The following is a 23,502-nucleotide window of genomic DNA, read 5'->3' as shown; positions in this document are numbered from 1 at the left end:
CATAAAGTGTACAAACGATGTGTTGAGGACCTCCGAAACTGGTTTCAAGAGTAAGAAAAAATCTTTCCATTATGGGATTCCTATGGTAGGGCGAGAGCAAAAGAACCATAGTGATGACTGTTACTTTTGTTCATGCGATGTGAAAGGGTTTAATTCCAAATGGAAGCATTCCATTTCATGCCCCAATCTTCACTCAGCAATTCTTCCCATCCCCCATGGCACAGATATACCAGTACCCAAGCCCCCTGCTACCTTGGAAGAGATACCTAGCTCCGATGAAGGTGAAGTCATACCTGAACCAGTTGACGAATCAAGTTCTGACTTTGAAGATGATACAAGACCAAAATTGTTTTCTCAGGAGGAGATGAATGATTTGGTAAGACACTTGAATCTTCCCAAAGATGCCGCTGAGTTACTCGGATCAAGGCTGAAAAGCAGGAATTTATTGTTGCCAGGAGTGTCATCTTCATGGTTTAGACATTGTGAAAAGGAGTTCATTCCTTACTTCGCATAGGAAGACAAGTTGATTTATTGCATCGATGTTGAAGGTCCGATGGGTCAATTTAAAATCCAATATGATTCAGAGCAATGGCGTCTTTTTATAGATTCTTCAAAAAGGAGTCTCAAACCAGTTTTACTCCACAATGGTTTTTACGCTTCCATACTTATAGGTCATTCAATACACTTGAAGGAAACCTACGAGAAATTGGAATTGGTTCTTCGTAAACTTAAATATGAAGACCATGGTTGGCAAGTGTGTGGAGACTTGAAGGTCCTGTGCATGCTGCTGGATATACCAAAAACCCTTGTTTTCTGTGTCTATGGGACAGTCGAGGCCGACAAAATCACTGGACCCAGAAGAGTTGGCAGCTGAGTGTGCTAACAGTCGGTGAAAAAAATGTCCTCTGAGAAACTTGGGTACCTTCCCATAAAGTTTTTCTACCAGCTCTCCACATAAAATTGGGATTGATGAAGCAGTTCGTAAAATCACTTCCAAGAGATGGAGAATCCTTCAAATACTTGGTCACCAAGTTTCCACGCCTGTCGGAGGCAAAATTGAAGGAAGGTGTGTTCGTCGGACCACAAATTAGAAGGCTTATAGTTGATCAAAGGTTTGTCAATACCATGACGGATCTTCAAAAAGAAGGGTGGATTGCATTTAAAGAAGTTGTACAGAAGTCGTTTCTCATCCAGAGAAATATTCTGCCTTTTCAATATTTCCTAGCATATTTCATTTTTCTGGGAGAGGGCTGGGTGATAACTTCCTACAGAACTGAACCCAGAAGGACATTTCTTCCCATAGTGGAAAGCAAGAAAGCACAACAGCACTGTGGCTCCCCTCCAGTTGAGGATTTGACAGTGTTCCTGATTCATCTGGTCATGGAGCCGCTATCCATAGGAAACAAATAGGGCCCAAACTAATGCTCAGTGTGCCCATTGATAGCTGTCTCACATGGTCCTTGAAGCATCACATTCACATGCTAACAGCCCAAAGGTCTTCCTCTGGGTGGCAGAATCTCTGTGACCAATTTGTCAGAACTCAAGATTAAAGCATGTAATAGGTGCAAATCCACGCCATGGGATAATTGGAGAAGGGGGGAAAAAAGTCAGCTTGAGGCAAGTTTGCAAATTACAGGGAAAGCAAAGTTGTGTGTCTCCTCGAATCAAGATCTGAAGCACATGACCTGGGAGTTATGGGGGAGACATGTCTTCATAAAGCACTAAGTATCCATCAACGCGCACAAAACGAGAAACCATAACATTACATAATGACTCCTGTATGATCGGAGTAGAGAGAAAACAAATACTTTGGAAACATAGTGGCTTCAAAAAAAAAATGAAACCCAACTCTATTGCCAGATTTTTGCGGTTATTCGGTGGATATACCCATCCATAAATTTTTAAAAAATGAATAAAAATAGGTTCTCATTACTTTATTTACTTATTTATTTGTCTTGTATGCCGCCCACTCCTGGAGGACTCCGGGCGGCTCACAAAAGACAAGGGAAAGGGGGAAAACAAGACAAAGACAACATATTAAAACAAAACCAACATTCACAATTTCCGTGGAGGTAGATGCTTCTCAGCTCCCCCCAGCCTGGTGGAACAGCCAGGACTTGGTGGCTTTGCGGAAGGCCGGGAGGGTAGTAAGGGTCCGGATCTCAACAGGGAGCTCGTTCCAGAGGGCCGGAGCTGCAACAGAGAAGGCCCTCCCCCGGGGAGTCGCCAGCCGACATTGGCTGGCAGATGGAATCCGGAGGAGACCCAACCTGTGTGATCTAATTGGTCTGAGAGAGGTAATCAGCAGGAGGCGGTCTCTCAGGTACCCAGGTCCGATGCCATGTAGGGCTTTATAGGTAGCGACCAGCACCTTGAAGCGGATTCGGAGACTAATAGGTAGCCAGTGCAGCTCGCGGAGGATAGGTGTTATTTTTAATTTAAACATATGTTTGAATAGAAAAGGAAATATTCTCTAGTTTCCATCACAAGTATAGACATCCGTGTGACTGATTTGAACGAAGCACTGGAAAAATTCCTTGTTCACTATATTGGAATTAATACTATATTAAGCTTCTGCTGCAATGCTTACACAGTTTTGTGAAAAAGGATTTGTCTGGTTTTAGGTTTTTCCAACTCTTTCCATTCTTATTTTTGTTTACCGTATATACTCAAGTATAAGCCGAGTTTTTCAGCCCACTTTTTGGGCTGAAAAAAGCCGCCTCGGCTTATACTCCAGTCAGTGAAAAATTTGCCCGAAATGGAGGAGAAAAAGGGGCGGGGCCATGCCGCTGGGTGACACTCGTGAATGGCCCAGCGCCCCTGTGAGTTTCCCCTCCCTCTGTGTCAGTTTGCCGCGCAGCGCGCACCGCACCATCCCCCCTCCTCACGTTCTAATGTAATGCAGGGCTGTCTTACGATTCCCCTTCCTCCCCCTCCTGCCGCTCTGCAACGATGTCCCACCTCCTCCTTGTTATGGCAAGCAGCCACATAGCGATGTCCCACCTCCTCTGGTACAGTGATCCAATGATAGGAATCACTGTGCCGTGTGTCATAGGAGGCGGGACATCATCATCACAGCGGGACATCAGCATCATGAGGTGAGTGAAGTATTTCATTGAATACACCGGTATTGTGTGATAATAATTTGTTATCCAGAGCAATTTTTTACAATGGCTACTGTATATTTAATGGGCAATGGCAGGCTGTCTAATGTGTTATCCACTTACAGAGCTAGTTTACTGTTTTTCTTTGAAATAAATATTCAAAAACATTATTGGTATCTATTTTTATTTTTGAAATTTACCGGTAGCTGCTGCATTTCCCACCCTAGGCTTATACTCGAGTCAATAACTTTTCCAGTTTTTTGTGGTAAAATTAGGTGCCTCGGCTTATATTCGGGTCGGCCTATACTCGAGTATATACGATATTTTTTTTGCCACTAAGTATTATCAGATCTTCTTGCGGGCTCTAATAATATAGAAAGGAAATCTGGGTGAACGAATATTAGCCACATTTGGTGATTGGTTTGTTTATCTCATCAGCACATTCAAGATGTGATATGTCAGTATGAAAAAAGGGAATGCTCCCTTTCAGTAATTGGTTGCGTGGCCTTCAGATTCAGTAACTGCGGCCAAATTCTTCCTGCAGGAATTTTATAGCCTTTTCCACCCTGGCAGCTGCTTCAGCTTATAGCATAAGTGTCAGCCTCTGCTTTGCTGCTGCTTCGGCTGCCATTGAAACGGGGAGGGGGGGCATGGTATTTGGGAGGGGACTACTAATTGTGCTGGAGGAAGATTCTGGAGTTTCTGCTGCCTGTCTTACTGCGCATGCGGTGGAGGTTTCCCGTCAAGGCCAACGGCACCGACATTCCATCTTGGTGATGCCTTTCGAAGTTATCTCGCACCTGACACTTGGGAGAATTATGATTGTAACTGGGATGCCAAGGGGTGGGGAATGGGTTATTCTATATATCATTTGCTTTCGCGCCTAAATAATCAGTCTTCGCTTTGCTACGCTTCTGATCATTTATAATTAGTAAAAGTACACTTGATTTCTATCAATGGAGTCTTGTGGTTTTCTTTCCCGATTATCCAATGAAGGAGTGCTGACAGTAAGTATGAGCTGCTCATTTCTAGTCCTAGAAGGTAAAGGCAGATTTGGACATTAAGTGTGAAACCTACTGGGTCAGGCTGGACAGCCTCTTAGAGCCCCTTTACTTCTATATTAAAGCCACATAGGCAGAGTTGCAGCTTGCAAAAGAACAGGAAGCCAGTGCCTAACCACAAGATGTCCCTATGTCAAAAGCCTATGTCAAAAGTCCAAGGTTCAATTAAAGTTCGTTAATGACACGTATTCCATAAACAAAAGGAGAAGTAAGACCCCCATCTCCTCCTCGTAACTTATAAAGCCCTTCATGGTATTGGACCTGGGTACTTGAGAGACCGCCTGCTGCCAATTACCTCCCAAAGACCCGTTAGATCACACAGGGTCGGCCTCCTCCGGGTTCCGTCCACCAGCCAATGCCAACCTTGGCCACTTGAAGATGTCCGGACTTCAACTCCCAGAATTCCCCAGCCAGCATTCGCTGGCTGGGGAATTCTGGGAGTTGAAATCCAGACATCTTCAAGTGGCCAAGGTTGAGAAACACTGCTTTAATGGAAGGTTGACAAGAAATTCTGTAAAGGAAATTCTGTAAAAGGAATGGGGTCTCTTGTCCCTGTCAGCCCGATTCATTCTTTTAAAAACTGAACCGTGAAATTTGGTGTGATTAAAGACGGAAAGAGTTCAAAAACGGAACTGCCGACTCCAATGCTTCCCTACAAGAGACTGGTCCATCGATGCAAAATGAGGGTAGAGCATTTATTTTATTTATTTAGCATATGGCGTTGCCCAGATCTTCTCATAGTGATGCGTTTTAAGCCAGGAGATCACATTGATTGTCTGGCTGCCATTGCGGAAGAATTATCCGGCTCTATGTCGTTGTCCAGGAGACGTCCCAGTTTAGGATTCCTACATTCTTCAGGGGGGCATTTTCCTTGTCTCCGGAGTCCGAGAGGAGTGCAGACTCACATAGATACAACTTTCTACTCCAATCTCCTGAATTCAGTACAGATGTCTGTTACGGCCACTGCTGGTAGGGGTGCGGTGGGGTGGGGTGAATCTAGAAGCCATTGTTGTCCACTTTCCCTACCTTGGTGATAAAGCAAAAATAATCAGGCTAGAATTGAGTTTCCACCGGTCCCTACCCTTGAAGAAGAGAATTAAGTGAGATATAAGCATTTGGATTTGGATTTATTTCATTTATATGCTGCCCTTTTCCCCGAAGGGGACTCAGGGCGGCTCACAATTCAAATCAGGGAAAGGGAGTACGGACAGGAAATAAAAAAGACAAAACATAACAATATATAATTTAAAAACACACAACAGTCATACCATTCGAGACGGGGGCAGCAGCTCTTTAGCCCCAGGCCTGTCGGAATAGCCAGGTTTTAAGGGCTTTGCGGAAGGCCTGGAGGGTGGTGAGGGTTCGAATCTCCACGGGGAGCTCGTTCCAGAGGGTCGGAGCAGCCACAGAGAAGGCTCTCCTCCGGGTAGTTGCCAGTCGGCATTGGCCGGCGGATGGGATTCGGAGGAGGCCTAATCTGTGGGATCTAATCGGTCTAGTGGAGGTAATTGGCAGCAGGCGGTCTCTCAAGTACCCAGGTCCAATACCATGAAGGGCTTTATAAGTGACGACTAGCGCCTTGAAGCATATCCAAAGACCAATAGGCAGCCAGTGCAGCTCGCGGAGGATAGGTGTAACGTGGGTGTACCGAGGTGCACCCACAATCGCTCGCGCGGCTGCATTCTGGACAAGCTGAAGTCTCCGAATGCTCTTCAAGGGCTGCCCCATGTAGAGCATGTTGCAGTAGTCATTGCATGTGGCTTATTCACTAAACATTACTAGATGTCTAAAGATTCTCAGTCATCCAGGTCATGGTTGTCCCAAAGGTGCTTTTTCAAGAGGCAATTAAGACTAGAGCCGAGGTGGCGCAGTGGTTAGAGTGCAGCAATGCAGGCTACTTCAGCTGACTGCAGTTCAGCAGTTCGGCTGTTCAAATCTCACCGGCTCAGGGTTGACTCAGCCTTCCATCCTTCCCAGGTGGGTAAAATGAGGACCCGGATTGTTGTTGGGGGCAATATGCTGACTCTGTAAACCGCTTAGAGAGGGCTGAAAGCCCTATGAAGCGGTATATAAGTCTAACTGCTATTGCTATTCAGAAAGGCCTCTTGAAAAAGCACCTTAGGGATAAACATTACTAGAAAAGAAATCCAGTAGGTGGATTTCAGGAAATTCTACTTTTATGCTGCTGTCTCTTTCTAATATGAAGCCACTAACGGGAGATACTAACTTTCTTTAAGTTTATTTTAGAATATATTTGTTAAAGATTTATACCCTGTATTGGTTCTGGGAAGTCGGGGGGGGGGGGGGGAAGGTTGGGGGGTGGGGTTTTTTGGGGGGGGAGGGCAGGGGGGGGAGGTAAACATTTGTAAAAGTTTTTTTTTCTAAAATTTTCAATTAAAAAAAAGAATTAGAGCCATTTGAAGTATCACAATACTATACATATTTATTCATGTTCACATAGAATGTATACCTATCAGCCACCACGCACAAGGGTTATACAATAACCAGCTGCTTTCTCTTCAGAAGCATTTCAGTAATACGTCTGGTGCAAACAGGACATCCATGATGCTTTTCCCACAACATAATTGGGCTTTGGATCATCTTCTTTCTGTCACAGTGGAGAACAATCCACTATTAAAACAAATTTCTGAGTCCCCAAAAGGAAAGAAGCCAAAAGTTCTCCATCAATGGAAGCGCCGCCTGTTTCCCGGTTTGCTTTTGAGATGGCCAGCGGATCGTCGGAGTTTTCTCCTCTCTTCGTGATGGAGTTTCTCTGCTTCTTGCTGCTTTTTATGGTGCTCAGACTGGAAAAAAAAAACAATTACAAAACTCACTTAAAGACAACACGGTAGTTTATATCCAATGGAGTCTATTCTAATAGATATCTTTTAGCGTGACCCGACAAACGCCCGCAGGACAAAAGCGCGCCGATGAAACCGCGGTGAGAAAACCGCGATGTCATAAACACGCCCACAACGCACCGACAAAACCACGCCCACAAAAACGCGATTTAAGTTAAGGTTAGGTTAGGGTTAGGTTTAGGATTATTAGGTTGTTATTAGTTGTTTGTTGAAGGCGCGCTGTTGTCGGCGCGCTTCTGCGCTCATTCGCCGGCGCGATTTCGACCTCGCGGTTTTCTCACCGCGGTTTCGTCGGCACGCTTTTGTCGAGTGCGCATATGTCGGTCAACCATCTTTTAGTGGAAGGAAGAGACAAAATGGTGCCCTTCTCCTTCCACTTGTATCTTTTCTCTTCTCCATCTTCACTTATGTGTTGGGAGACGTATGGAGAAAGGGGAAAGACACCAAAAGCTTTGGGGATGTGAGTTCAATCATTAAATTTGCAAGTAACTTCATTATTCCCAGAAAAGAGATATGAAGAAATAGTATAAAACGTGCCAAAATAAAAACAAATTTAGTGAAAAGTTTATTAAGGAACATAAATAAGTGGCTAACTTTTTTTTTTTAATCTGCTCATAATGCTAAGTTTAGATCAGGTCTGTCAAACTTGCAGCCCATGGGGCGGATCCGTCATGTGCTGGCTACGCCCCTGCCTGGTTCAGCAAAGGGGGGGGGGGAGTCCTAATATGCCACATGACACTGCTGTGATGATGTGAAATTGACACCCCTGGTTTAGATACTAAATGGTTCCCCCCTCCGCCCCCCCCTAATGGTTTGGTCCATTATTGGGGGTGGGGGAGGGGAACAGAGCTGTTCTAGAGGTAGACCAAAGTGCAGTTTGTCCAGGCAGGAATACAGGTGTGGCTGGGGGAGAAAATATGAAAATCTCAAAGAAAAATGTGAAAACCACTTTTGGTTCAACTTCTGCAGCAGCCAGCAGAAGCATAATGTTGTCACAACACAATCAGACCAAGATTTAGTCCCCCTCCCACAGCTAGTGGCAGCAAATTGAAATGTGCAAAGCCAAAGGGGTGTGGCCAAACTGACCCAGCATAGACAATTTGGAAACAGTCGTCCGCCTGCAGTGCGCAAGAGTGAAGCAGTCTCATCCAAAGGACCACTTAGTACTTCTGCTGCGTGACCCGACAAATAAGCGCCCGACAAAAGCGCGCTGACAAAACTGCAGCGCTAAAACCGCGACGTCATCAACGCGCCAACAGCGCACCGACAGAAGCATGATTTAAGTTAAGGTAAGGGTTAGGGTCAGGTTTAGGGTCAGGTTTAGGGTTAGGTTTAGGGTTAGGTTTAGAGCGCACTTCTGTCGGCGCGCTGTTGTCGGCGCGCTTCAGCGCTCATTCGTCACCGCGGTTTGGTCGGGCGCGCTTTTGTCGGGCGCCCTTTTGTCGGTGAACCCTTCTGCTGCACTGATTTTAATAGTTCTAAATTTAGGATTGATGTTTACCTTTTTTAACTTAAAAGTAACTTGTTTACTTCCTACAGTGGTATCCTGTACACTAAGTGCACCAACTCTCTCTTCAAGTTGCAAGCGATCTCCAAGTGACTTTCTGCAAAAAAGAGAGAGAGAAAGAGAGAGAGAGGATAAACTCAGCATCTACTTTCGTGATCAGCATATCATCTTCCACAGAAATTGCTCTGAGAGCAAATGAAACAGAAATGAAGAAGAGATGGAGGGAGGAACCCAATTAGTTAAAAGTATCTTGAGAAAACATCAAATGATCTTTAGATTAGGATAGGCCAGTGGGCTGACTGGCTACTAGACTATGGATCCTATAACATATAAGACCATATCCAGATTGAAGGGTCCAGGAGACTGGCACAATGATGCCAACTTGGCCTTGTGCCTCCCTATGCACAGCCCCTCATTTCTAAAAAGTCAATTGTAGTTGCATCTCCTTTTCTAATTGGTATGCAAACGAATGAATGAATTAAGAGAAACCTCTTCATTATTTATTTTATTTATTTAATTTATTTATTTATTTGTCTTGTATGCCGCCCACTCCCAAAGGACTCTGGGCGGCTCACAATAGACAAGGGAAGGGGAAATATCTAGAAAAAGGCAACACTTTAAAAAAATGCAACATTCACAGTTTCCGTGGGGCTGGATGTTTCACAAGGCCCCCGGCCTGCTGGAGCAGCCAGGACTTGGTGGCTTTGCGGAAGGCCGGGAGGGTAGTAAGGGTCTGGATCTCCACGGGGAGATCGTTCCAGAGGGCTGGAGCTGCAACAGAGAAGGCTCTCCCCCGGGGAGTCGCCAGCCGACATTGGCTGGCGGATGGAATCCGGAGGAGACCTAACCTGTGAGATCTAATCGGTCTATGGGAGGTAATCGGCAGGAGGCGGTCTCTCTCTGCACTATGAAATCAACTGCCTTCAGCAGAAATCCGAAATCATCACATCTTAAATCATGAACAATGGGGAAAAAAAATGAGGACAAATCACTAGAATGGAATAAAATCACGGGTCTTACTTCATTAACTTTTGCTTCTGGGCAGTGTCTTGGAAACTTCTAAATTCTTCCCCAGCTTTAATCTCAAAAAACTTTGGTTCCAGGACTGTTTTCTGATCCTCCTTGAACCTTTCCTGGCGTTTCACTTTTTCCTCTTGGCGTAGAAGGCTGCGCTGTTTCCTGACCTCTTCAACCCATCCTTTTTCATCATCTGAGGACTCCGAACTTTCTGCATCACTTGGCTTTCCTTCTGGCTCTTCCTCTTCTTCCTGAAGACAAAAATAGTCAGTTAAAAAAAGAGGGAAAAGAATTAATGTTCCTTAAATGAACCATTTACCTAATTAGGAGTACGTGACACCTCCCAGATGCACTGTTTGGAAAGGACTTCAACACGAGACTGGGCAAGATATTTTCAAGAGAATGCCTAATTGCCATCGCCAATGATGTACTTCACCTTTTTAATCTACAATTCTCCCTGAATTATTAAAGTCTCCCCCACCCCTCAAAAGGACAAAATGTATCCAGTATCAGTTAAATTTAATATTCCTATTGTTGAAAAAAGACAAAAAGACTGCTAGGAAGCAAAAGCATGTGCTACATGTGTCCTCCAGCGGCTCAATTTAAGAAGCAAACATCTGAAATTAGGACGCAACCTACCAGGGAGCAGAGAAGGGAAAAATGGAAGAGATCCACCCCTTGAATTTATAATAGCAATAGCACTTAGACTTATGTAGGTTGAAGGTTGAAGGCTTATTTTATTTATATGCCGCCCTATTCCCTGAGGGACTCAGGGCGGCTCACAAACCCAATGGGAGGGGGGTAAACATGAAGGAAATACAACAGAGAAGGTACAAGGGAATTTAAAAGACAATCAACAGTCACATGGTTCGAGAGGGGAAGGGAACTCATCAACCCCAGGCCTGCCGGCACAGCCAGGTTTTAACGGCTTTGCGGAAGGCCTGAAGAGAGGTGAGGGTCCGAATCTCTGCGGGGAGCTCGTTCCAAAGGGCCGGAGCAGCCACAGAGAAGGCCCTCCCCCGGGTAGTAGCCAGATGACATTGGCCAGTAGATGGAACCCGGAGGAGGCCTAATCTGTGGGATCTAATGGGCCTATGGGAGGTAATTGGCAGCAGGCGGTCTCTCAAGTACCCAGGTCCAATACCGCTTCACAGTGCTTTACAGCCCTCTCTAAGCAGTTTACAAAGTCAGCCTATTGCCCCTAACAATTTTGGGTCCTCATTTTACCGACCTCAGAAGAAAGGAAGGCTGAGTCAACCTTGAGGCTGGTGGGATTTGAACTGTCAAATTGCAGTCAGCCAGCAGTCAGCAGAACTAGACTGCAGTACTGCCCTCTAACCACTGCGCCACCGTGGCTCATAATAATTCAGCAAAACAACAACTTTTCCAAAGATAAACAGTGGCAAGAGAAGACCAGGATAAAAAGATTGTTCTTAAAAAACACAGAAATTTGCATGAGTTGGGGAATCTGATGTACACGGGAGGGAAAACCATTCCACAGGCATACGTGCTATCAAGTGAGTAACCTTGTCTCCATCACATCTCCCAGGATCAATCTGCAAAATTGTGACGTAGGGAACACGGTCTCATCCAAAGGCTGTAGGTGCCTGATGTATCTGGAGATGCTTTTTAAGATAGCCTGCTACTGAACTTGGTGGCAAAGTGCCAGCCAATTCCAATCTTTTAGCAGAGGGATGATTGCTTCGCGGTGAGGCACTCTAGATCAGTGGTAGTCAACCTGGTCCCTACCGCCCACTAGTGGGCGTTCCAGCTTTCATGGTGGGCGGTAGGGGTTTTGTCCGATACTGAAGCACTTTCCTTTTTTAAAATTTAATTGACTTTTTTTAAAAAAAAATCATAGTATTATTTAAAAAGATCACACAGGTTGGGCCTCCTCCGGGTGCCGTCGACTGGACAATGCCGGTTGGCGGCTCCCCGAGGGAGGGCCTTCTCTGTAGCTGCACCGGCCTTGTGGAACGAACTACCTGCTGAGATCTGGACCCTCACCACCCTCCCGGCCTTCCGTAAAGCAACCAAGACCTGGCTGTTCCGGCAGGCCTGGGGCTGTTGATTATTCCAGGAATCGTATCTCCATTTTTAAAAAAAAAAAACCAAACACCTACTGGAGAACACTAGAAAAATCTCAAATTCTCAGATTTTACCTCTCCCAAAGCTTCTTGGTATTCTAACATCTTTAACTTCTTCTTCCTTTTCTCACTCATTTTGGAAACAAGTGGATTAAGCAGCCTAAATTCTTCGCTCTTCTCGTCCACCTGGAAATCAGGATTCTCAAACATGACTTTGAAGCGGTCATCTCTAAGGATGTTAGGCATTTTCTGGAAGAAAAATGAAAATGGAAGTTGAGAAATGGTTCCCTTGCTTAACGTTTTCCAACTTTTATCTGTTAAAACGCATTTAGATCTCTAGAGACTTTTTGCAGAGCAAGAAGCAGCTTTGTGGGGCAGGGGGGGGAGAAATCTCCAATGAGTTATCTATTTGTACTCTTTATTTAACATCCTGCTAAGCGAACTTTTTTCTGCCTTTTAATAGTTTGCTTGGGGGGGGGAGACTATAATTCCTCTTCATATATTCGCTATCGGATGAGTTTTTGTTTTGTTTTTCTTTTACTGTGAGTTGTCTTGAGGGCCATTTGTGGTGGAAAGGGTGGCTGTAAGTTAAACAAAGCATAACAAATGCAATTTGCAGGTTTGCGGAGAGGAAGAAGGAAGCTGCCAGACAGAATGTTTTATGTGTTTTTTTCCCCAAATTCTTCACCAGTCCTTGAAATGTCCACATTACTTACCTAATATTATGCTGACTTCGGCTTATTTATCTTACTTTGGGTTTATTTTTATTTCATTTGTTTACTTATTTAACTGATTTTAATGTACCTATTTGCACTTGCACATAATTCAAGATAAAAGGTTATTTTAAGATCGCAGTGACAGAAGGGATGGGGGATTGCTGCATTGAATGTTATGAGTGACAGTCCTCAACAGAATCCTTTGGGGGATGGAATATATAGACATTTTCTGTAATAACTCCATTGTTTGGAGAACATCTTTCTGAGGAGATCCACGCATCCTTTACTCAAAATTGCAAAACAGCTGGTGTTTGGTATGTAAGTGTGGTTCTTCTAATATCATAAGGAGTCACACTTTTAATTCCGTATAGAGTGATTTCCTTGATAGTGTGGTTTTATTGCCAGCTTTTGAAAAATAGCATAGGTAAAGATTCCCCTCGCACATATGTGCTAGTCGTTCCCGACTCTGGGGGGCAGGGGGGGGCGGTGCTCATCTCTGTTTCAAAGCCAAAGAACCAGCGCTGTCTGAAGATGTCTCCGTGGTCATGTGGCCAGCAGGACTAAAAACCAAAGGCGCACGGAACGCTATTACCTTCCCACCAAAGGTGGTTCCCCTATTTTTTTACTTGCATTTTTACATGCTTTTGAACTGCTAGGTTGGCAGAAGCTGGGACAAGTCACGGGAGCTCACTCCATTTCACGGCGCTAGGGATTCGAATCGCCGAACTGCCAACCTTTCTGATCGACAAGCTCAGTGTCTTAGCCACTGAGCCACCGCGTCCCTCGAAAATAGCATATATACACATCAATTGTGTCTTGTACTACTCACAACAGCCGCTGCCAGCTTGACCAGGGTTTGAGATTCCCACACCTTTACCTTAAGTCAATTTTGTTAGAAAATCTGAAGCCCAGCCTGTTCGTCAAGGTATTCGGGATTTAAATAGGTTTAAGGTTCAATGTCTCATTTACTAATTAAAAGGCAGTTTCACCTTTAGAGTGAACTATAATTTTAATTAAGATTACAATGTTCTGACAAAGCTATTTAATCACTATTTGCATTTTAGGAGTTAGGAAAAGGTCATTTCAGCCTGGCTGCTGGAAAAATACTAGCACCTGGGAACTAGCCATGTCCAACAACTTGTTTGGACAGCTGGCCAGAAAGGAAAATTCTTTTGAGCCACTAAAATTGCTCTAAAGTATGCATTAAGTGCAACTAACAAGAATATTACTAATACAAATTGCTTTGTGGTCTAACAGGAATCAGAAGTTGCTGGAATGAAATAAAAACAACTTCAACGTAAAGGCCAATTTAAAGAAACTAAGAGGCAGGAGCACAGTATTCTGCTCCAATAATAACATTACTCCCACTCGCTATTTATTGCGTAGATGATTAACTTTTAGTTCAGATCACCTAAAAGACCTTTAGCTTTACTATTTACTAAGCATTAGCCTTACTATTAATATTACTTTACTATTACTACATCACTGCTAATTTCAATGTAACGTTTCTAGACATGGATGTGCCTAGTTCACTCTCATTTATGATCCTAACACAATGTATTTTGATTAACAGAAAAGAAAAAGAGAACCAGGTCATCCTCTGAAGAGGAGAATATGTAAACACAACAACGGTTAGAGTGGATGGAGGGAGGAGTAGAAGGAAAGATAGGAAGGAGAGGAGAAAGGAGAGGAATAGGAGAAAGGGAAAGGCAGAGGAAGAATGGGAGGGAATGTAAGAGTAGGAAAGAGGGGAGGAATGGGAAGAAGAGGGGAAGGGTAAAGGGGAGGAAGGGGAAGGAGAGAAGGGAAAGGAGAGGAGGAAGGAAGGAAGGAGAGAAGAAAGAGAAGAAAGGGGGGTAGGAAGGAGGGAGGGAAGCAAGGAGGGAAGCAAGGAGGGAAGGAAGGAGGGAAGGAAGGAGAGAAGGAGAGAAGAAAGGAGGGAAGGAAGGAGGGAAGGAAGGAGGGAATGTAGGAGAGAAGGAAGGGGGGAAGGAAGGAGGAAAGGAAGGGGGAAAGGAAGGAGAGAAGGAGAAAAGAAAGGAGGGAAGGAAGGAGGGAAGGAGAGAAGGAGGGAGGGAAGGAAGGGGAGTAGGAGAGAAGAAACGAGGGAAGGAAAGAGGGAGGGAGGGAAGAAGTAGGACCGTTGTAAGATAAGATGGATCTATGGGATGATAAAAAAGCAATCTTCAAGTATATTGTCAACAGTAGGGAAAAATTGTTATAAATACATATTATTAATAACAGTTATGAGATCATATAATTGTGAATGTATATATGAAATTGATAAAAAAAAGAATTCAATTTAGCAAGTAAAGCTCTTTTAGTTCAAGTCATCTAAATACCATTTCCTGTCATGTTCCCCAAGGATTTAGGGGTGATATCAGTCTTAATCCTGTCAGCAGAGGGCCAATAACTGGAGATAACAGGGTAAGCCAAAAAGAGGAATTTCAAAGTTTCTGGTCTCCCATTAACTTATACCTCTCCATCACCCCACATATATTCAGATTCTGGCATTTTTGAAAGAACCCTTCTGGTCAATTTCACTTCGCAGAACTAATATAACAGAAACTAAGGAAGGGCAACTGTCAGCCTCTGCTTTGCTGTTGCTTCGGCTGCCATGAAACGGGGAGGGAGGAGGGCATGGTATTTGGGAGGGGTTACTCATTGTGCTGGAGGAAGGTTCTGGAGTTCACCGGCTGATCGGACTACGCATGCGTGGGAGTTTCCCGCCAGGACTAACGGCACCAACATTCCATCTTCGTGATGCCTTTTGAAGTTATCTCGCACCTGACACTTGGGAGAATTATGACTGGACTGGAACTGTGATGCCAAGGGGTGGGGAATGGGCTATTCTATATATCAATCACTTTCGTGCCTAAATAATCAGACTTCGCTTCGCTATGCCTTTAATCATTTTTAATTAGTAAAAGTACACTTGATTTCCACACATGGAGTCTCGTGGTCTTTCTTTCCTAATTATTTAATGGAGAGGTGCTGACAGCAACCTACCTTCTGTTTCTTCTTCCGAGCATTTTGTAGTTCCTCTTCCCCCTCCTCAATCAGCTTCAGTGCAAGTTCTTTATTAACTTTGGGAAGTTTCTAGTGAATAAAAACAAGCATGGAATCTCTTAAGCACGGAACCTGGCACCTTCAATGTATTTGCTGATTTAATACATGAATCACAGTAGACAGACAGTAATTGTGTGGGATATATAGAATGATTTGGAATACGTTAAAATTATATATTTAAGTGAAAAGCCAGCTCTAGTTGCCTCTTCACAGATTTCTTGGATAATTCAAGGAATTCCAAATTGTTCCAGGGGTTTCAATAGAAAACATCAGTGATACAGCAGGGGTTGCACAGGTAAACCCACCAGTGGCTGGCCAGGTTAGGTGGTCTTAATAGAATGGACCTTATAAATTCATTTTAGTTTGGCTTTTCATTCTAGTGCCCTGGAGCCCCAAAGTTGACTTTTAGCTGCAGTGAACTTTTCTCTCCAACTTCCTCATAAGTATTACAAATAGGGCTGAACTGTGTGGCAAGACCCTGTAAAGAGGGGGCACAGGAAGCCAGACGTGGGTGAGAGATAGAACAGAGGTAAAAGCTGCCGACAGCTTAAGACGAAATAGGAACTTCTCTTTTTTTATATTTCTCCTATGTCCTTTGCTGTAACATTCCAAATGAACTTCTGCTTTTCGAAATGTCATGCTTGTCTCGTGTATGGAGACGCCTTGAGAATGCACCGTGTGGAACACGGCATAAAAGTAGGATCCTGGGCAGAGCCCAGGCAGTTCAGATTTGGGTGGGTGAGCACGCTGAACTCGATGCATCCAATAAACCTGTTTCTCTTCCTTCGTGGTCTCAAGTCCTGGTCTTTCGTAAGAAGATTACAAACCTCCATCTGCTGCAACATCAGGAATCGCTTGAGATAGCCAAGGACTTCTGATTTTACCAATAGCTTAAGGAAGAGCAGGCTCACACTTGTTTTCACAACAGAGCAATGCATGATTTGGAAAGAAGTCAAAAAGAAAGACTTCAAACTTTGCTACTGATTTGAGGAATACACTTTTAAAAATTAAGGAGACTCTTAAGGAAACTCAAAAGTGCAGATCGATGGACCACTGGATCTTTTTAGTTTCCTATATCTCTGTTTCATCAAGCAGTGGCATCTTTTTCATATTCATATTACAACCACTGACATTTTGCCGAGCTAGCACAAAGTAAAATTCAGGATGTTGACTTATCACTTGGTTCAAACATCATTTCTCATCGGGAAACCCTCATCTACATAGGGGCTAACTTAATTCCCCCATCAAGAACGGCCTTTTTTCAGAATCCTAAAAAGGGGGAAGAAGAACAGGGATTCCTGCCGATAGTCAAGTCAATGCCAGTTATGCCCTTTGAGGTGTGTTTATGCCTAGCAAAGGGAAGAGCTCTGTAGTAGATGAAGTCGCTCTCCTTTCCTTTCAGATGTAAGAACTCTAAGTAAAGGTAAAGATTCCCACGCACATATGTGCTAGCTGTTCCCGACTCTAGGGGGCAGTGTTTACCTCTGTTTCAAAGCCAAAGAGCCATTGCCATCCGAAGACGTCTCTGTGGTCATGTGGCCAGCATGAATAAATGCCGAAGGCGCATGGAACGGTGTTACCTTCCCACCAAATGTGGTCCCTATTTTTCTACTTGCATTTTTACATGCCTTCGAACTGCTAGGTTGGCAGAAGCTGGGACAAGTAACCGAAGCTCACTCCGTTACCTGGTGCTAGGGATTCGAACCGTTGAACTGCCGACCTTTTGTGATCAACAAGCGCAGCGTCTCCGTGGTCATGTGGCCAGCATGAATAAATGCCGAAGGCGCATGGAACGGTGTTACCTTCCCACCAAATGTGGTCCCTATTTTTCTACTTGCATTTTTACATGCTTTTGAACTGCTAGGTTGGCAGAAGCTGGGACAAATAACTGGAGCCCACTCCGTTACCTGGTGCTAGGGATTCGAACCGTTGAACTGCCGACATTTTCTGATCAACAAGCGCAGTGTCTTAGCCACTGAGCCACCGTGTCCCATAAGAACTCTAAAACACCCCAAATGTACTGCTTATCTCTCTCTCTTTCATTCTGTCTCTTTGATGAGCCTATCCTGAATGAACCAAACTTCACCTTTACCTTTAGCTGCACCCTTTGTGCCCGTGTTTCTTCTATTTTCTGTCTAATTTTCTCCCTTCTGTATTCCTCATAGGCGAAAGGATTTACCATCGTTTTAATCTGCAGGCACAAGGGAGGAGAAAAAAAGGAAGAAATCATAAATCATTGCATAATTTTTCCCCCCCATTTGATTTAACATTCTTATTTGCTGGATTTATAGTCAGGATTGCTACCAAGAATGAGAGTTAAACTAAAAAAAAAAAAAAATCAGGCCATGTACTAATTAAACGTTGCTGAAAGATGGCAACGAAATGAAACTCACGGCAGCCAACTAATTAAAAGTCATCGTGTCCATTCAACGAAAAGCCTGCCTGAAAAATGGTGCTGTATAAGAAAGGGAGCTAGCCCAACTTTTTTGGCCAAGCCCACATACCTTATGATACAATCGTATGTCCATGAAGAAGCCATGCATGTACGCGCGAAGGAGGGGTGATCCTATAAGATGAGCAAGCCCTGAAGACAAAATAGACGTTGTGGGGGGAGGAGAGAGGGAGTTACATATATTGAACATGACCTTAATATAACACAAATTTTAAAAGAAAAAAAATTTCAGGATACTTTACCCAAAAAAAACACAGTTTGCATATATCATTTATATAGAGAAAAAAGTGAAGAGTTGGTCTGGAAACATTACCAGAATGTGTCATCCCCCAAAGAGAATCATATATTTCATTTTTCATTTTCCCTTTATTTGTATGCCGCCCTTGTCCCTGGGGGGACTCAGGGCGGCTCACAGTTCAAAAAAAAGGGGGGGGGGAAGACAAACAATTTCTAACATAAAGATAATACATCATTATTAAAAACACAACAGTCACACAATTCGAGTGGGGTTAGAATCTTAACCCCAGGCCAGCCGGGACAGCCAGATCTTTAGGGCGGCACGGAAGGACTGGAGGGTGGTGAGGGTCCGAATCTCCACGGGGAGTTCGTTCCAGAGGGTCGGAGCAGCCACCGAGAAGGCTCTCCTCCGGGTAGTTGCCAGTCTACACTGGCTGGATGATGGAATATATGTTTTCAAATGACAAATGCATGAAGTATCCATGGCAAAAAAAAGGAATCTTGTGGTGCTAAAATTTCTACAGACCAGGGGTAGTCAACCTTTTTATACCTACCGCCCACTTTTGTATCTCTGTTAGTAGTAAAATTTTCTAACCGCCCACCGGTTCCACAGTAAATGGTGATTTATAAAGTAGGGAAGTAACTTTACTTTATAAAATTTATAAAGCAGAGCTACAGCAAACCCCTACCGCCCACCATGAAAGCTGGAACTCTCGCTAGTAGGCGGAAGGGACCAGGTTGACTACCACTGCTATAGACTTTTGATTCCAAGTCACCATCACAAACTCCCTGTAAAATCTAAGATAACCATTTTATGTCTACCATATTTTTTGGACAATAAGATACACCGGTGTATAAGACCCACCAAGATTTCGAAAAGGTAAGTAAGAAGAAAAAAGTTTTTGTCTTCCATGGCCCCCCAGGAACACTCTGCAGGCTTCAGCAGGGATGGGGAAAGGCAAAAATACCACCATTTTGGTGAAAAACACCCCATTTTTTGGCCATTTTTCACCAAAACGGGGGCATTTTTCCCTTCCCCCAGCTCTGTTAAGCCTTTAGAATGCTCCTGAGGGTGGGGTAAGATAAAAACACCCCCATTTGGTGAAAAACTGCCCTTTTTTTACCCTTTTTGAAATGAGTTCGGGAGGCCAAAAATGGCTGTATTTGGTGTATAAGACGCACCGACATTTCCACGCTCCTTTAGTGGGGGGGAGGTGAATCTTATACTCTGAAAAATACGGTAGCTATAAATCTTAAGAAATGACAATTTTAAGTATTCCTGAAGGAACAAGGAACATGTAGATTTAAAAGAAAAACTTAGGTTTAATGTAAATCAAGGTTGATTTTTTTTTAAAAAAAAAAAGAATTTATATGCTTAACTGGTTTCTCCTAGGTAAAATATATTGATATAGCGTTTTAACAGTTTAAATTAAACAAGTTTAATTTTCCTCAATTACTAATAAGGAATGGAGTCTCAAGCAGCTTTTAAATTAAGGTCTTTAGCAGGAGAATCATTTCTTCAAAAATGCTAATTAAATGTCTATTTTTTTCCCCATAATAATGTAAAGTATTGAAATTGGGGAAATTAGTGGTTTGAATCAACCAATATAGACCATTCTTTAAACTTGGATCAAGGTAGAAATCAACGTTCTCAATTTGGAGTAGGAAAATAAGGAAACCAAAACAGGAATCCTCCACCGTTAGGGACAGGAATGCAAACACATTTTATCTTGGAATACTGTATATTGTAGCCACTAAGGTTCATATAAGTAAAGAGAATATCTGAGGTCATACTCAAAGGAAAGAGGCAAGATAAAATAAATCACGTCTACAGCAGAAGTACTTTACCAAGGTTTTCAAGATCTCTTCTCGTTACAAATTTATAGTCATCATAAACTGTGGTCTCCGGGTTCTCCTCCAGCTCTTCTGTCAGGTTATCAAGAAACGAACACCACTTTGGAGCAGGACCTAAAACCTGCAGATGTAATGAAGTCAGATACAACGGGAAATTGTTTTGTGAAAACCCCGTGACCCATACACACACACACACCCTCCCCAAGAGCTCTCAAAATGATTGGTTCCATTTCCTCCCAAATGTGGGTGGCTCATCCCTTTTCCACTGTTGATATCCATCTCTCTTCTGCTAACGTGAGCACACAGGCACACCTCGTGAACCAAGATTAAGTGAGTAAACTTCAGTATGTACAAAGGATTATTGCACATTGAAAGATCTCTCTCTCTCTCTCTCTCTCCTCCCCAGAGGAACGGAAAAAAGGAAATAAATGGCACCTACAGAATGGAACTTTAGATGCCCCATTTCCTTTTCGAATCTATCTATGACAATTACACAGGGGGGAAAAGTAAACAAGCTATTTCCAAAGAGAACAGCTGCCATCTAAGCCCCTCCGGAGCAAAATATATTCCAGGGATGATGGGCCTACATGCTCTTCACATAATGACTCTTGTCACTGTAACTGACATCATGTCAACCTTATCTACCGCCTACACAACTCTGCTCAAGATGGGAAAAATATTTGTACAGGTCAATAAAAATGATCTTAATACGCGTTCACTAGCAGGATACTCCTAAATCAGTTCCACCACAAAATCGCGGAGGACAAAATCGCGCTCGACGAAAGCGCGCATTTGACGTCATCACAGCGCGACGAAAACATCGCGCTGTGATCGAAAAATGTAAAAATAAAGCTAAAACCTTCCCCTAACCCCCCCAAACCTAACCCTAAACCTAACCCTAAACCTAACCCTTAACCTAACCCTAAATCTAACCCTAAACCTAACCGTTAACGTAACGAAAAACCTAATGCTAACCCTTAACCTAACGCTAAACCTAACGCTAACGCTCTAAACCTGACCCTAACCCTTAACCTAACCCTTACCTTTATGTGAATCGGCTTGCTTTAATTTTAATTTTATTTCAATTTTTAATTTTTTTCGTCGCGCTGTGATGACGTCACATGCGTGCTTTCGTCGAGCGCGATTTTGTCCTCCGCGCTTTTGACGGGTCACGCCTAAATCAGTGTTTCTCAACCTTGGCAACTTAAAGATGTCCGGACTTCAACTCCCAGAATTCCCCAGCCAGCGAATGCTGGCTGGGGAATTCTGGGAGTTGAAGTCCGGACATCTTCAAGTTGCCAAGGTTGAGAAACACTGTCCTAAGTACTTCTTTGGATTTGTTAGTATAAGTTTAATTTGTCAATACACACATGAAAAGTTAAGGCGGGGGGAGGACTCTACAAATTATTAATGATAAGTCTTGAATTTAAAAAAATGCTGTGTACAGAAACATTCAACATTGTGTTATCAAGTGCATAAATGGCCCATGGCAGTTGCTTTGGCAAGAAACCTAGTGAAGCATAATTTTTCCTGATAAAATATTTCTGCGGGATGGAGATTTGGGTTCCAATTTCAGTTTATTAGTTTTGTATGCCGCCCACTCCCGGAGAACTCCGGGCGGCTTACAGTAAAAAGGGAGGGGGGATAAATAAGACAATACAACAGTTTAAAAAATTACACCAACATTCATAATTGAAGTGGGGCCGGATACTTCAACAGCCCCAGGCCTGCCGGAACAGCCAGGTCTTAGTAGCTTTACGGAAGGCCGGGAGGGTAGTAAGGGTCCGGATCTCAGCGGGGAGATCGTTCCGGAGGGCCGGAGCTGCAACAGAGAAGGCCCTCCCACAGGGGGGTCGCCAGCCGACACTGGCTGGCAGATGGAATCCGGAGGAGGCCTAGTCTGTGCGATCGAATCGGTCTTTGGGAGGTAATCGGCAGGAGGCGGTCTCTCAGGTAACCAGGTCCGATGCCATGTAGGGCTTTAAAAGTAACGACTAGCACCTTGAAGCGTGTCCGGAGACCAATGGGCAGCCAGTGCAGCTCGCGGAGGATAGGTCCAACATCCAATAAAGATGTTACTTCGTGTTACTATTAAATGTAGTTTTCCAGCTATTTTTTTTCCCCTCCTGTTCCTCCACATTTCAAGACTCGTGACTTGAAAAGCGTAATTATAATTTCCCTCAAACACCCAGAGAAAACATTCTTTCAGAATGAGCCACTCAATTTTCAACTTGTAGTTGTGATCGTCCAAACTTCTGACAGCTTCCCCATTAACCTACTTTCCAGCTCACTGAGAAGAAGGCTGTTAACTTGTTCACTTTCCTCTCCGTATAATTATGCCATGCTTTGTCACAGAGGCTTTCTGTCCTCCCTCACTAGATACACCCAAGGATGATCATCGCTACCGTTCATTTTAACCCTTTAATCTAGACAAACGGAACCCTAGCGGTCTCTAAGGTTCCCTTCCGCTATTTCTCCCTTGTTGCTCTTGAGCGCTTTCCCTATCGTGTGTGTGTGTGTGTGTGTGTGTGTGTGTGTGTGTGTGTGTGTGTGTGTGTGTGTGTGTCAGAACAAATATATCTGCTCTTGCCACCAACAAGAGCCGAAGTGGCGCAGTGGTTAGGTTGCAGTACTGCAGGCCACTTCAGCTGACTGTTATCTGCAGTTCAGTGGTTCTAATCTCACCTGAGATTAGAGGTTGACTCAGCCTTCCATCCTTCCGAGGTGGGTGAAATGAGGACCCAGATTGTGGGGGCGATATGCTGACTCTGTAAACCGCTTAGAGAGGACTGAAAGCCCTATGAAGTGGTATATAAGTCTAACTGCTATTGCTAAATCTTCCTTAAAAAAAATAACACGAGGACACTTTTCCCCAACAATAGCTACACCATCATCTACTCTTTCTTCATTAAGGCTGGCTAAATATGAGAGAAGAGCTTACGCAGGATCAACCTGAGTGCAGACTGCAGTATTGCCAGGTTAAGTTCACCATCGCATGTTGGCTTTCCACCATTTTATCTGCAAGCAAAGACAGAAAGCGGAGGATGCTATTTTATCTACGCGCACCGAGTCCCTGGAACAGCTTCAGGTAAGCGATATTCTGTTAAAATGGCACCCAGGAAAGAGAGAGTTCCAACTCCTCCTCACCACAACATGCTCTGATCCTTCTGCCTTCCTTCACTTTTTAAAAGCATGCATGTTAAAAGACAAGCCGCACTTGGATAACGTTTACGGTAAGAAGAGCGGTGGCGCAGTGATTGGAGTGCAGTACTGCAGGCTGCTTCAGCTGACTGCTAGCTGCAGTTCAGCAGTTCAAATCTCACTGGCTCCAGGTTGACTCAGCCTTCCATCCTTCCGAAGTGAGGACCCAGATTGTTGGGGGCAATAGGCTGACGCTATAAACCCCCTAGAGAGGGCTGTAAAAGCACTGTGAGGCGGTATATAAGTCCAAGTGCTATTACTGATGACACTGCCAGAGCAACCCCAACCTGGTGCCCAGCCGTCATTCCATGTTTCTCTTCTTCTCCTCTATGAAAT

At 43.9% G+C, this 23,502-nt stretch overlaps 1 protein-coding gene across 2 annotated transcripts in view; it reads right to left on the bottom strand.

Annotated features, from left to right (window-relative positions):
• Positions 1 to 5,175: 5,175 nt before the first annotated feature.
• NOL10 (nucleolar protein 10) overlaps positions 5,176 to 23,502 on the bottom strand; it is a 51,767-nt gene continuing 33,440 nt past the window's right edge. The window contains exons 14-22 of one of the 2 annotated variants that reach the window (XR_015695197.1): positions 19,960 to 20,086; positions 17,927 to 18,006; positions 17,515 to 17,613; positions 15,363 to 15,452; positions 11,713 to 11,886; positions 9,554 to 9,801; positions 8,528 to 8,630; positions 6,636 to 6,969; positions 5,176 to 5,191 (exon numbers count right to left, since the gene is read on the bottom strand). Coding sequence is in view for 1 of the 2 variants with exons in the window: in XM_087702732.1 (XP_087558858.1) it covers positions 6,850 to 6,969; positions 8,528 to 8,630; positions 9,554 to 9,801; positions 11,713 to 11,886; positions 15,363 to 15,452; positions 17,515 to 17,613; positions 17,927 to 18,006; positions 19,960 to 20,086 (1,041 nt within the window). In the remaining variant the exon portion in view is untranslated. Of the gene's footprint in view, positions 5,192 to 6,588; positions 6,970 to 8,527; positions 8,631 to 9,553; positions 9,802 to 11,712; positions 11,887 to 15,362; positions 15,453 to 17,514; positions 17,614 to 17,926; positions 18,007 to 19,959; positions 20,087 to 23,502 lie in introns of those variants that run through there. The other variant, XM_087702732.1, reaches the window with a different exon arrangement.

Source organism: Thamnophis sirtalis, unplaced genomic scaffold, assembly GCF_051295495.1.
Source record: "Thamnophis sirtalis isolate CommonGarterSnake01/CBP01778 unplaced genomic scaffold, rThaSir2_p1.2 scaffold_16, whole genome shotgun sequence".
Taxonomy (NCBI): Eukaryota; Metazoa; Chordata; class Lepidosauria; order Squamata; family Natricidae; genus Thamnophis; species Thamnophis sirtalis.
Note: the sequence above shows the minus strand (reverse complement) of the source record. Positions and strands in the feature narration are given on the sequence as shown.